The 13,955-nt window shown below is 44.1% G+C and overlaps 1 protein-coding gene across 4 annotated transcripts in view; it reads left to right on the forward strand.

The window, feature by feature from the left end:
• Positions 1-6,913: 6,913 nt before the first annotated feature.
• HSD17B3 (hydroxysteroid 17-beta dehydrogenase 3) overlaps positions 6,914-13,955 on the forward strand; it is a 59,455-nt gene continuing 52,413 nt past the window's right edge. For all 4 annotated transcript variants that reach the window (XM_017871502.1, XM_017871504.1, XM_017871503.1 and 1 more), the window contains exons 1-2: positions 6,914-7,146; positions 10,538-10,584. In XM_017871502.1, coding sequence (XP_017726991.1) covers positions 6,993-7,146; positions 10,538-10,584 — 201 coding nt within the window. In that variant the 5' untranslated portion in view covers positions 6,914-6,992. The remainder of the gene's footprint in view (positions 7,147-10,537; positions 10,585-13,955) is intronic.

The following is a 13,955-nucleotide window of genomic DNA, read 5'->3' on the forward strand; positions in this document are numbered from 1 at the left end:
AAACCAACCAGGAAGCTGCTGACATCGGGGTGGCTGGGCTTTTCCAAAGATGCCATTATTCTCCTGTTGTGATGGCACAGGTGGGCAGTAGTTGTGTGATGGCAGCCTCTGGAATCAGATGGCCTGGGGCCACGTCCTAGTTTTAAAAAACAGCTTGACCGAGGTATTATTTAAATATTTTAAAGTCCAGCAATTGTAAGTGTACAGTTTAATGACCTGGGAGTTAATTTATGGAACTGTAAAACCATCATCCCAATACAGTTTTAGAACATTTCCACGACCCCCAAAACATTCCCCTTCCCCATGCCCTCAACCAGCCCCAGGCAAGCACTGGCCTGCTGTGTGTGGAGTGTATTTCAGAAAGCCTCTGCTGTTTCATCTTCACCACAGAGGCATGGAGGACAGCCTCAGTTCCACCGCATCCTCACGAATGCTGCATGTGAGCCTGATGCTCTATTTACTAGTTTATGTGTATGTAGTATTTTACTCATTCAATTGACATTTCTGATAACGTATGAGGTTAAACATTCCACACATTTGCATACTAGTTGTATTTCTTAATTTAATTTAATTTTCTGTCCATATCTTTTTTTTTTGAGATGGGGTCTCACTGTGTTGGCCAGTCTGGAGTGCAGTGGTGCTATCTCAGCTCACTGCAACCTCTGCCTGCTGGGTTCAAGCAATTCTCCTGCCTCAGCCTCCCAAGTAGCTGGGATTACAGGCGCCTGCCACCACGCCAGGGTAATCTTTTGTATTTTTATTAGAGACGGGGTTTCACCATGTTGGCTAGGCGGGTCTTGAACTCCCGACCTCGTGATTCGCCTGCCTTGGCCTCCCAAAGTGCTGGGATTACAGGCATGAGCCACCACGCCCGGCCAATTTTCTGCTCATGTCTTTTACTTCAAGACGTTCTTTGACCTTTGAGTTGCTCCCTTATATCCTGCATCTAAGGCCCTGTTTGGACCCATATCCAGCTAGGTTTTCTGACTTTATGTGTTTTCTCAGTGCTACCAGCTTTTCCATATTTGTTCTTGCCTCTGCTCCTCCTACCTTTACGGTAGTGTTGTGGAGAGGGTACTCAGTGAACTTGGTTATTGAGTTCTGTTCACCGTCTCCGCACCCCCTTCAATCCCAGCCCCACTGCCCTGCCAAGTACATGCACACTGCACTTAACTAAGTTAATTCACCTCCTTAATCTGAAGCCCCAGACCTTTCATCCACGGGCTCTTGGAGGGCTGCAGATGTGTTTTATTTTGTCTATGCAGTGTTAACATGGTTTTGGAGTTTGTTGCTTTATATTCCAGTTGTTATTTTCATAACACTTTTTATAAAAATGGAGAAATGTCATATTAGAAACTGGATTTTTTCATCACTTAAAAAAAAAAATCACAATGTGCCAGCTAGGCCACAGTTCCACAGGACAGCTGGAGCTGGGTGGAGTGGACAGTTTCGGTTTCAGCATGTTCTCCACGTTCCCTGTTCTCTACGTCCCGCGAGCGGAGGCTCAGGGTAGGTCTCTATCCTTCAGGGTGTTTGTAGCGTCATTTCCTAAAGTAGAGTTGAGAGGAAAGCAAGAAAACGAAAGCTAAATCAAGAGAGACAAGATTTCAAAGACAATGAAAGAGAGTGCATTTGTCTGTGGAAGTGAACATTATACCTGCTCCGTGTCTGTGGGAGAAAGAGCAGCATAAGGCCGGGCGCAGTGGCTCACGCCTGTAATCCCAGCACTTTGGGAGGCCAAGGTGGGCGGATCATGAGGTCAGGAGTTTGAGACCAGCCTGGCCAACAAGGTGAAACCCTGTCTCTACTAAAAATACAAAAATTAGCCAGGCGCGATGATGGGCACCTGTAATCCCAGCTACACTGGAGGCTGAGGCAGGAGAATTGCTTGAACCCGGGAGGCAGAAGTTGCAGTGAGCTGAGATTGCACCATTGCACTCCAGCCTGGGTGACAGAGTAAGACTGTGTCTCAAAAGGAAAAAAAAAGTACAACACAAGGTCCCTGCCCTGTTTCATGGGCTTATATCACTTGCCTTCCACCACTGTAAGCATCTGAGTTTATGATCCCTGTTTCAGAGACCCAGTTCTCAACTGCTTTTCTCTGCCTAGCAACTGTGCAGAGTTGCTAGATGTATGGTAAGAAAATTTTTTTTGGTAACTATTGAGTTTTGAAGATCATGTATTTAGAAGTTTTACACTGGCATTAATGTTGTTGCTATAATAGCATCAGTCATTCAGTCGCATTTCTCAAGTGCAGCAGAAAACAACAGCAAACATATGCTGGGGAAATAACATGTCTCCACACTGAAGAATTTAATTTTTAAGTGTTCCCATGTACTCTGTGTCCGCTCAGGCTGCTATAGCAAAATACCACAGACTAAGTGGCTTAAATGGCAGAATTTTTTTCTCACAGTTCTGGAAGCTGAGAAGTCCAAGATCAAGGTGGTGGCCCACTGGGTTCCTGGTGAGGGCTCTCTTCCCGGCTGGTAGACAGTGGTCTGCTTGCTGTGCCCTCATGCGGTGGAGAGAGAGAGAGGGAGATCTCTTGTGTCTCTTCTTCTTTTTTTTTGTTTTTTTTGAGATGGAGTCTCATTCTGTCACCCATGCTAGGAGTGCAGTGGTGTGATCTTTGCTCACTGCAACCTCTGCCTCCCGGGTTCAAGCAATTCTCATGCCTCAGCCTCCCGAGTAGCTGGGATTACAGGCAGGTGCCACCACGCCCGGCTAATTTTTGTATTTTTAGTAGAGACGGGGTTTCACCATGCTGGCCAGGCTCGTCTAGAACTCCTGACCTCAGGTGATCTGCCCACCTTAGCCTCCCAAAGTGTGGGATTACAGGTATGAGCCATGGCACCCAGCCTGTGTCTCTTCATTTAAGGGCATTAATCTTACCATGAAGGTCCCACCCTCATGATCTCATCACCCCCCAAAGGCTCCATCTCCAAATATCATCACATTGGGGGTTAGGCCTTCAATGTGTGAATTGTGGCTGAGGCCAGGGGTTGAGGGACACAAGTCATAGCATCTTGTAAATAGAAAAATACACATTTACTTAAAAGCTTTGCTGAATTCACAGTCAGATATTGGTATGTAATTTCTCAATCTATTACATGGGGTTGGATATAGTTTTTGATGCTGAAAAGTAAAAGTGGGGAAATCTTGGTCTGTGACCAAGCACACAAATGAATTGCTGCTTACGATTCTGGTAACAGAAGTCTAAATTATCCGCCATTCAAAGAATAACTGCAGGATAAAATTTGTTTGAAGTTTCAAGATAATTTACATGTGATAAATTGCACAGAGCTTAACAGTGTACAGTACAGTGAGTTTTGATTAAGGCAGACCCTTCCAAACACATTGCTTATCAAAATATAGAATATCTTAATCAATCAGAAAAGTTCCCTATGACCCTACCAGCCAATCCCTTCACCTCTACCAGGCAACCAGTGTTCTGATTTTATTTTACTGAAGATTGTGTTTGCCTGTTCTTTAACTTCCTATAAATAACATCCTATACTATGTACATGTAGAAGGCAGTTTCTAGAATGGACCTCAATGATCCCTCTGCCCCCTACTTTCACTCCCTTGTGTGATATTTTCCCTTTGAATATGGAGTGGATCTAGGAACTTGCTTCTAATGCACAGAATACAGCTAAGGTAATGGAATAGCCCTTCCGAGATCAGATGACAAGAGTGTGGCTTCTGCCTTCTCTCTCTGTCTCTCTGATTCTTCCCACTGGCTAGATCTGATGAAGCAAGCTGCCCTTGGGAGCTGCCCTGTGACGAGGTCCACACAGCAAGGAATAAAGGAGGAGCAACCGAATCCTGCAACAAACAAATGACTGGGCTGCTGTCTCCCCAGGTGAGCCTGGAGGTGACGGCCACCTGGCTGGACTTTATTGCCACCTGTGAAAGTCTTTGAGCCAGAGGACCTGGCTGATCCATGCCTGGATTCCCGACCCACAGAAATCATGAGATAATAAATGGCATTGTTTAGGCGACTAAGTTTTGGGTTAATTTGTTATATAGAATAGATAACTAATGCAGTACTTTTCCGTGACTTCTTTTGCTCGACAAAATGTGATTCACCCATGTTTTTGTGGGTAGAAGAAGAGATATTCTCAAAGAGCTTATTAAAAGCAAAAACCTATTAAGATAGTCAAAAATTTCAGTATAAGAGAAAGCAGCAACACAGAGAGGTAAATTGAGCACTGAAGCCACATTAGCCCTGCATTTGCTGGATGGGGTGATGGGGAGCTTCGGTGGTGACGGTATGGGACAGAAACGAAGGTCAGGAAGAGTCTAATAGGTGAAGAGTCCATAATGCCGGGATCCCAGAAGGTTTCTGCGTCCTCAGGGTAAGCATGGTCCAGAAGAAACATGCTCCCGGACTGCAAGGAAACGCGCCTTAGCATTGAGCAGAGGAGGTGGTGGTGGGTGGAGATGGCCAGAGAACCGTCCTATGGGTTTATCAACACAGGCCAGGGTGGGTTGTCATGGCAGACCAAATTCACTTCACCTGCATAGTTTAGAAAACTATGAATTTAGCCATGAATTTAATTTTCCAAATTGGAAGTTCCTGTAGATGTCTGGTAGAAGCAAAATCACCTCCTCTGTGGAGGAATACGGCTTCATCAGAAAACCTCACAGAGAAATTTCCAAGCACAATGGGATGTGCACAGGTGAAAATTATCAAGCACACAAGGAAACAGGGCACCATGAGTGAGACCTACCAGAGAGAGGAGCCAGCAATAGAAAGGCTGATGTAGGCACTGGAATTGTTAAAGCCAGATCACAAGACAATCATGCTGAGGTAAGGAAAGTCAAAATTAAAAATATCTGCATGGAACAGAAAACCATGAGAAGAAAAACCTCAGTTTTGTACAAAAGGAACTTTTAGAAATGAAGTTAAGGTCATTAAAGTAAAAACCACAATGGGCTGATTTAACAATGATCGGACACATCTGAAGAGATAATCAACGAACATGAAGGACAGAGTGAGCAGGTCGGATTTCTGTCTAATCAGAGTTCTGAAACCATCTCTAAATACAGAGAAGGGAAAGACCAAAAACCACATAGAAAAATGGGCAGGAGAGAGAAAATTCACAAAGAAAACAGTGAAAATAGCCCTTAGGCTTATGAAAATCTCTCCAACCTGGCTAATAAGTTAATTTAAACTTAAAACAACATTGGATGCTACTTCTTACCTACTGGGTGGCGAAAGTCCCAAAGCTTGACAACATTCTCTACTGCTAAGGCAGCAGGAAAACGAACATGCTCACGTGTTGTTGGCGTGAACGCAAAATGAAGGCAAATCTGACAATATCTAGCATACAGACGTATGAATCTATGTTCTGGCCAGAAATTCTACTTCTAGGGTGAGCGCAAGGCTGTTGATTGCAGCACAGAGTGAGCCGAGAATGAGCACAGGCAGAAATGAGAGAAGGCCAAGGACTGATTCTGTGGCCTCTGCATGGATGACTTCAACGTCCTGGCTGCCCTTGCTTCACTTGTCACACCCATGCTCCATCCCACTCCCAAAAGGACATTTTCCCTCAGCTTTTAAAATTATGGCCTTTTAAAAGCATAATTCAGAGTATAGAACTCTATTTCCTAAATCTGTGTAATGGCTTCTGGTTGCTCTGAAAGTCCACACTCACCTGTAGGGCGTGGCTCCTCCCTCCTGCCCTGGCCTTTTTCTCCCTTGCTCTCTGTGGCCAGTCCCTCTGGCGTGATCTCAGCTCACTGAAAGCTCCACCTCCCGGGTTCAAGTGATTCTCCTGCCTCAGCCTCCTGAGTAGCTAAGATTACAGGCATGCTCACCACACCCAGCTAATTATTGTATTTTCAGTAGAGATGGGGTTTCACCATATTGGCCAGGATAGTCTCGATCTTCTGACCTCATGATCTGCCTGCCTCAGCCTCCCAAAGTGCTGGGATTACAGGCGTGAGCCACCGCGCCCGGCCTGTCCTAGTTCTTATTCCTCAAATACATGGATTTTTCTCACTTCGGGCATTGTACTAGCTGTTCCATTAGCCCAGAGGGAGAACTCATCTTTGCAGAGCTGGTTCCTTTCATTCAAATTTCAACTAAAAACTCCACCTTTTCACAGAATTCTTCCTGAGCACCCTCTCTGAAGCATTCCCTGAGTAGCTACTCAAACACGTGGTTCAATAGCGCTTTTTCATAGCACATACTTTTTTTTTTTTTTTTTTTTGAGACAGAATCTCGCTCTGTCACCCAGGCTGGAGTGCAATGGTGTGATCTTGGCTCACTGCAATCTCTGCTTCCCATGTTCAAGTGATTCTCCTGCCTTAGCCTCCCAAGTAGCTGGGATTACAGGTGCACACCACCAGGCCTGGCTAATTTTTGTATTTTAAGTAGAGATGAGGTTTCACCACGTCGGCCAGGCTGGTCTCAAACTCTTGACTTCATGTGACCCATCTGCCTTGGCTTCCCAAAATGTTGGGATTACAGGCGTGAGCCACTACCCAGCCTGATGTTATCTTATTTATCTGCTCATCATCTGTCCCTGCTACCAGAATCTAAGCTCCCAACCACTCCCAATAGTGACCCTAAGTGGTCACTATTATCTTCCTAATGCCTGTAAGAGGGGATTCCACCTGGTAGGCAGCCCATACACAGTGCTAAATACATGATGAATGCCTGGGATTCTGCATCCTTTTCAAGTTTCCAAATTCAGTGAGAGAACCATGGGCTGCCATTTTATATCTGTCCAGGCTTTGTTTTTTTCCCTTCATCTCCACCTTTTACTTTTTCACCAGCTCCTCCACAGTAACAAAAGCCTCATTCAAAGGCCTGTGAATCAGAGGATTCTGTAAAGAAGTTACTTTAATCTAGATGCCCCTGACTTGACGGAACACACCCAGTGACTCCTGGAAGAAGATCTGGAGGTCTCCAGAGCAGCGCGGTCCCAGGAGGCACGCACAGAGGGCCACGGCCAGGGCTGAACAGTCTGTTCCGTGCAGCCATGGGGGATGCTCTGGAACAGTTCTTCATCCTCACAGGGCTGCTGGTGTGCCTGGCCTGCCTGGTGAAGTGCACAAGATTCTCCAGATGTATTTTACTGAGTTACTGGAAAGTTTTGCCAAAGCCTTTCTTGCGGTCAATGGGACAGTGGGCAGGTAAGAGCATTCTATCTCGTGTTTTTTTGCTGCTATTCTTCCTGCTTATTACTATTCTTATTATTTTTGAGACAGAGTCTTGCTCTCTCATCTGGGCTGGAGTGCAATGGCGCGATCTTGGCTCACTGCAACCTCCACTTCCCAGGTTTAAGCAATTCTCCTGCCTCAGCCTCCCAAGTAGCTGGGATTATATTATAGGCACCTGTCACCACACCCGGCTAATTTTTTTTTTCGTTTTCTTTTTTTTTTTTTTTTTTTTTGAGACGGAGTCTCACTCTGTTGCCTGGGCTGGAGTGCAATGGTGCAATCTCTGCTCGCTGCCACCTCTGCCTCCTGGGTTCAAGCAATTCTCCTGCCTCAGCCTCCCGCGTAGCTGGGATTACAGGTGCACACTGCCGCAGCCGGCTGATTTTTGTATTTTTAGTAGAGACAGGGTTCTGCCATGTTGGTCAGGCTGGTCCCGAACTCCTGACCTCATGATTCGCTCACTTTGGCCTCTCAAAGTGCTGAGATTACAGGCGTGAGCCACCGCACCCGTCCAACATTTTGTATTTTTAGTAGAGATAGGGTTTCACCTCGTTGACCAGGCTTGTCTCAAACTCTTCACCTCGTGATTCACCCGCCTTGGACTCCCAAACTGCTGGGATGACAGACGTGAGCCACCGCACCCAGCCCCTGCTTATTATTATTTATGTCTCAAAAGGGATATTGCATCTTTTCTCTTTGAGAGCAAAGAAGTAATTCCTTTGGGTACTTTTAATTGGAGGGATTAGAAAGTGTGAGTGAAATTAGAATGGTCTGCAACACAAGCCATAGGGCATTCAGGGAACACTAGGGAAGAAGGCTACCCAGCCCTTGCTGAGCACTTGTCCTCCCGACCCCATTAGATGAGTTTTCTTCTTTTGGGAGTTTCCTGCTGATACAAATAATAAACCATGCAGAAATTTCCACATCCTCATCTCCAGATTTACAACAAGCCTGGGCGTTTTCATTTTACCAGAAGGTGTTTCCAAATTTTGGAATCTAAATAATTTTAATTCACTGTATTAAAAAAAGAATCTAAGTGTGTTTAAGAAATGAAGGTATTACAAAATCAAGGCAACACATATCTCTGTGGAGCCATGTTTTCAGGATGGTTTGGAAGGGAATCTGGCTGGTGTCAATTAAATGCTGCCTCCCCATGGGATTTATCGACTGGAACGCCCATGCAGAACTTCAGCCCTGTGACTGAGGTTAAGGTGAAGAGCATGAGGCCATGGCTTCAGCATCTCCTTGAATGAAATGCTAAGATCTTTGCAGGGGCTTATATTTCAAATTTGGACACCAGGCAATAAAAATAGAAAAAGAATCCAATGACAAAAATGATTAAGTGACGTTAGAGATATTATCCGGGTGAAATAGGAAAGATTCTAATATCCTTATAGGGCTGCCAGATAAAATACAGGACACCCAGTTAAATTTAAATTTCAGAAAAAAGGAACACTTTTTTAGTATTTTATAACTCACATATTGCATAGGACACATATTAAACCATTCATAATTTGCCTGAATTTCAAATTTAAGTGGGCATTCTGTATCCTTATTTGCTAAACCTGGCAACCTTAAAAACTTAGCAATGGAAATTTAAAAAACTACCACGTGAGAAATTGTTTGGGATGACGAATGGATTTTTGACTGCTGCTTCTTACATTGTGGGTGTGTGTGTGTGTGTGTCCTCTTGGGGCATTATGCTGTCTGTAGTGAACTTGCTGAGCAGCTTGACCTGTGTGTTCTGGATTTAAATACCCCACTCCACACAGATTCAGATGCCCATGTGTGGGTGGACGTAGCACTCTGCATAGCTGCTATCGTTTGTGTAGGGAAAGCCCTTCTAAGAACCCACATTCTAAAAGAAGTTCAAATGGGTCCAGAGACTTAGAGCATTTGGTGACTCAAAGTAAAAACATGATCTTAACCTGTTTTTATGAGTCAAGATCGAGTGAGTTACCTCTAGCAGGAGTAAAATATGTTTGGGCAGAGGCAGATATCAGGGAGATAATGTATTTCAAGTAGCGGACAAAAAAGAAACCCAAGTACTAGAGGGTAAATTTTTAATTCCTCAGAGAGAGTACCCTGAACTCTGTGCTGGATTTCCTAATTCTTTTCTTGGTATATATTCGTAGACTTGGGGCCCCAAAGTCAGACAGCCTGGGTTCAAATCCCTGTGTCATCATTTACGAACTTTTTCCCCTTGGCTTCCTCATTTCCAAACGAAGGATAATGATGGTCCCTGCATTTTAGGTTTGTTTTGAACATTAAATGAGATGATGCATCTAAAACACTAGAAGCAGTACATGGCAAGAAGTAAGTGTGTGACCGTCAGCCGTTGTTATCATTGATGGTATCATCTTGCCCTGTATTGGGTGAAGTGAAGATTCCCCCCAGGGAGGGGAAGGTAAGGCCCAAGATGGCCCTGAGCATAGTTCCTGCACCCGGAGCTGCAGACGGTGTGCATGGAGCCTCCTAGAAGCTCCCAAATGAACAAACACATCATTAGTAATGATTAAAGTCAGAGTGCTTCTGTCAGTGTGGTCCGTGAAGCTTGTAGAGCTTGGCCTGCACTCACTCTCAAGTGAGCTGAATGTATCTTTTGTTCACACGTTTTGAAAGCAAGCCCTTTAATTGTTGTTGCAAGGATACATTGTAAGTTTTACGATATGCCGAATTGTAGTGAATTTTGAAATTGTCATGTTCTCACGAATGAGGCGTATCCTAGAGCTCAATCATTAAATATGTCTGTAATGTTGATATAAAAGGACTAGAAGACCTATTTGATTGTTGTATATTAACAGATAGTTCTATTGAGTACACATTCTTCAGGTTTCTTCATTTCACTGCATTTTCCTTTTGCTTTTTTGTATTTTCCTCTTTGCTAAATTCCCTACCTTCCATAGGCCTTTAATTGCTGCTGTGGGGTGGGGTGAGAAGGGGCACAGCTCTACTTTTAGAAGGAACCTTGAAATGTCCTTACAATGACAGATGAGTGCCTGGGCAGAGAGATAATGGGGAACACTGCCTGCCCTTGCGGCTCACAGTATCTGCATCCTCATGGGGCCTGAAGGAAATGTTCCCTGGCTGCGGCTCTTTGTTTCGTCTTGGAACATGTTTTCCAGAATCTCGCCAATCCCTCCAAAAAACCAACCAACCAACCAACCAACCAGCCAACCAACCAACCAACCGTTTCACCTGAATGTTTAGCGAGGGGCTTCAAGGGTGTGGGCTGGAAAGCAAAGGGATGCGCCTTTGGAGCAATGACTGTCCTGGAGACTAGGCTTGCGAGAAAGCGTAGCCAGTGAGAAAGAGAAGTTTAAAGATGAATTCCGTCATTTAAAAACATTCCTGCTTTTCACAGTGATCACTGGAGCAGGCGATGGAATTGGGAAAGCGTACTCATTCGAGGTAAGCTGTCTTCCTGGGCACTTTCTCCTCCCTTGAATTGAACACATCACAGTCCTGAGACATCTACCCCAACACTAGATTTTTGAATATAAAAGCAGTATGCATTCATTTAAAGGAGAAAAAATACTCTATAGAAAAGCAAACAAAAAAATAAGAATCTCACTCCCTGGACCTCCTTTTTTAAACACAATGATACTCAAAGGTGACAGTACCTCGCCTTGGGATTGTTTGGGGAATTTGTGGGGCATTGGGATTTTCTAGTGTAATTGTGCTGTATGAGCTTAAATATAATTTTTTCAAAACATTATAAACTACTTTTATTTATTATTTACAGTAAGCTAGGGCATATATTGATTTTTTAAAAGTCACTTGTTTAGGCAAAACATCAGTGACTTTCATTTCAAGGAGATTAATGGCATTATAAAATATTATGTAAAAAGAAGGTCTGATAGAACTGAGAGTCACTAGAATACAATTAGTATCTTTGGGTATTTCCTTCCAGGCTTATTTCTCTGTAGATAGACAGATTGATAATTATACTTTAAAAAATGCATTTATAACATATGTGGTTGTATATGCTATTATTATTACAAATTTCACATTTTTATTAATGAAACACTATTTCCTGGAATTTCTATGTCTTTTATTTCTTCCTCATGCCTGTTAAACTGATGTCTAGAACCACATCAAATACAGCAGAAGAATAGAAAGAATTCTAGAAACTGTAAGAGGAAGGCTGTTTAAAAATCAGTAACAGCAGCTGGGCATGGGGAGGCCGAGGCAGGTGGATCACCTGAGGTCAGGAGTTCAAGACCAGCCTGCCCAACATGGTGAAACCCTGTCTCTACTAAAAACACAAAAATTAGCAGGACGTGCTGGCAGGTGCCTGTAATCCCAGCTACTTGGGAGGCAGGAGAATCTCTTGAACCTGGGAGGCAGAGGTTGCAGTGAGCCGAGATTGTGCCATTGCACGCCAACCTGGGCAACAGAGCGAGACTTCTTCTCCCCGCCCCAAGAAGAAGTCAATAACATCTTAAAAATATAATGAAAAGCATTTCCATTTGCAATAGAAAATAAGTAATCCTAGAAACACAGTTAATATAAAATTTTAGGTCTTTTCAAGAAAACTATAAAATTCCATTGAGAAATATAAGAGATATTCCAAATAAGAGAAAAAAGTAACACATTCTTGAAGAGAAAGGTATTTGAAATCTAACAGTTTCTCCTAAATTTATCTCAAATCCCATATTATACATACCATTATTTTTTAAATGTTACATTAGTTGTGAGCATTTTCTTATGTCAAAACTGTGGAGTTTTATTTTTTATTTTTTATTTGAGACAGTGTCTTGCTCTGTTGCCCAGGCTGGAATGCAGTGGTACAAACACTGCTTACTGCAGCCTTGACCTCCTGGGCTCAAGCAATCCTCCCACCTCAGCCTCCCAAAGCAATGTATCCTCCTGGAACTACAGGCTCATGTATTTTTGTAGACAGGATTTCACTATTACTCTATTGTACAGGCTGGTCTTGAACTCCTGAGCTCAAGCAATCTGCCTGCTTTGGCCTCCCATAGTGCTGGGATTACAGGTATGAGCCCCCGCAGCCTGCCCAAAGCCATGATTTTTAAATGGCAACCTAATATTCCATCAAATGGATGGTCCATAATTTAACCATTTTCTTGGTAAACATTTTAGTTTTTTTCCCAAATTTTTCTTCATTTTATGTAAAATTGGGAGTAAATACAGAAATTTTTCTGCTTCTCTCCAATTATTTTGGGAGCTATTTTCCTTGAGGTGGCCTGGCTGGGTCAGAGGTTGTGAATATACATAAGGTTCTCGTGCTTTCCATTTATGTGATAGTAATTTACACCCATTTCTGAGAGAGACGTTGTCTTCATCAGCTTGAGCTGCAGAATTAATTCCATAAGCTGAGTGGCCTAAGTAAGCATATATTTCTTACAGTTCTGGAGGCTGGGAAGTCCGAGAGCGAGGTGCCAGCAGATCTGATATCTGGTGAGGGCTCTCTTCTTGGTTTGCAGACAACTATCTTCTTGATGTAGCTTCACATGGCAGAAAGCAGAGAGAGGGGAAGCAAGCTCTCTGGTGTTTCTTCTCTTTTACTTTTTGGAGACAGGATCTTGCTCTGTTGCTCAGGCTGGAGTGCAGTGGTGCAAACACAGCTCACTGCAGCCTCAACCTCCCGGGCTCAAGTGATCCTCCCACTCAGTCTCCTGAGTATCAGGGACTATGGGTGTGTGCCATCAAGCCTGGCTAATTTTAAAATTTTTTGTACTGACGGGATTTCACCATGTTGCCCAGGCTGGTCTTGAACTCCTGGGCTCAAGTGATCTGCCTGCCTTGGCCTCCCAAAGTACTGGGATTACAGACATGAGCCACCATGCCTGGCCTGGTGTTTCTTGTCATAAGGATATTAATCTCATCATGAAGGCCCCACTCTCATGACCTGATTACCTCCTGAAAGCCCTACCTCCAAGTGTCATCTCATTGGAGGTTAGGATTTCAAATATGAATTTTGGGGGGCCAAAAAAACCATTTGGTTCATGTGAAAAATGCATTCCACTGCAGCACAGTACCCATGCCTTTTCTTGTCCCAGAAGGCTTGCATCATAATAAATATCTTATGTGAAACAGCAGGTGCAAGGCATCTGGGACATACTTGCTAGAAACTTTGGGGAGTTAACAAACCTCAAGCATGCCAGTTAAAAAAGCTCCTCGTGGGCCGGGAATGGTGGCTCACGCCTGTGATCCCAGCAATTTGGGAGGCTGAGGCAGGCAGATCACCTGAGGTCAGGAGTTCGAGACCAGCCTGGCCAACATGGTGAAACCCCGTCTCTACTAAAAATACAAAAATTAGCTGGGTGTGGTGGCGGGCACCTGTAATCCCAGCTACTTGGGAGGCTGAGGCAGGAGAATTGCTTGAACCCGGGAGATGGAGGTTGCAGTGAGCTGAGATTGTGCCATTGCACTCCAGCCTGGGGTACATGAGTGATACTTCATCTGGGAAAAAAAAAAAAAAAAAAAAAAAACAAAACACCCAAACCAAACAAACAAAAAAACTCCTTGTGGAACTGTGTGGTGGCTCATGCCTGTAATCCCAGCACTTTGGGAGGCTGAGGTGGGCGGATCATGAGGTCAGGAGTTCCAGACCAGCCTGACCAACATAGTGAAACCCCGTCTCCACTAAAAATACAAAAATTAGTCAGGAGTGGTGGCTCTCACCTGTAATCCCAGCTACTCAGGAGGCTGAGGCAGGAGAATCGCTTGAATTCGGGAGGCGAAGGTTGCAGTGAGGCGAGATGGCGCCACTGCACTCCAGCCTGGAGACAGAACAAGACTCTGTCTCAAAAAAA

The sequence above is a fragment of the Rhinopithecus bieti genome, unplaced genomic scaffold (assembly GCF_001698545.2).
Source record: "Rhinopithecus bieti isolate Rb0 unplaced genomic scaffold, ASM169854v2 scaffold_6063, whole genome shotgun sequence".
Taxonomy (NCBI): domain Eukaryota; kingdom Metazoa; phylum Chordata; class Mammalia; order Primates; family Cercopithecidae; genus Rhinopithecus; species Rhinopithecus bieti.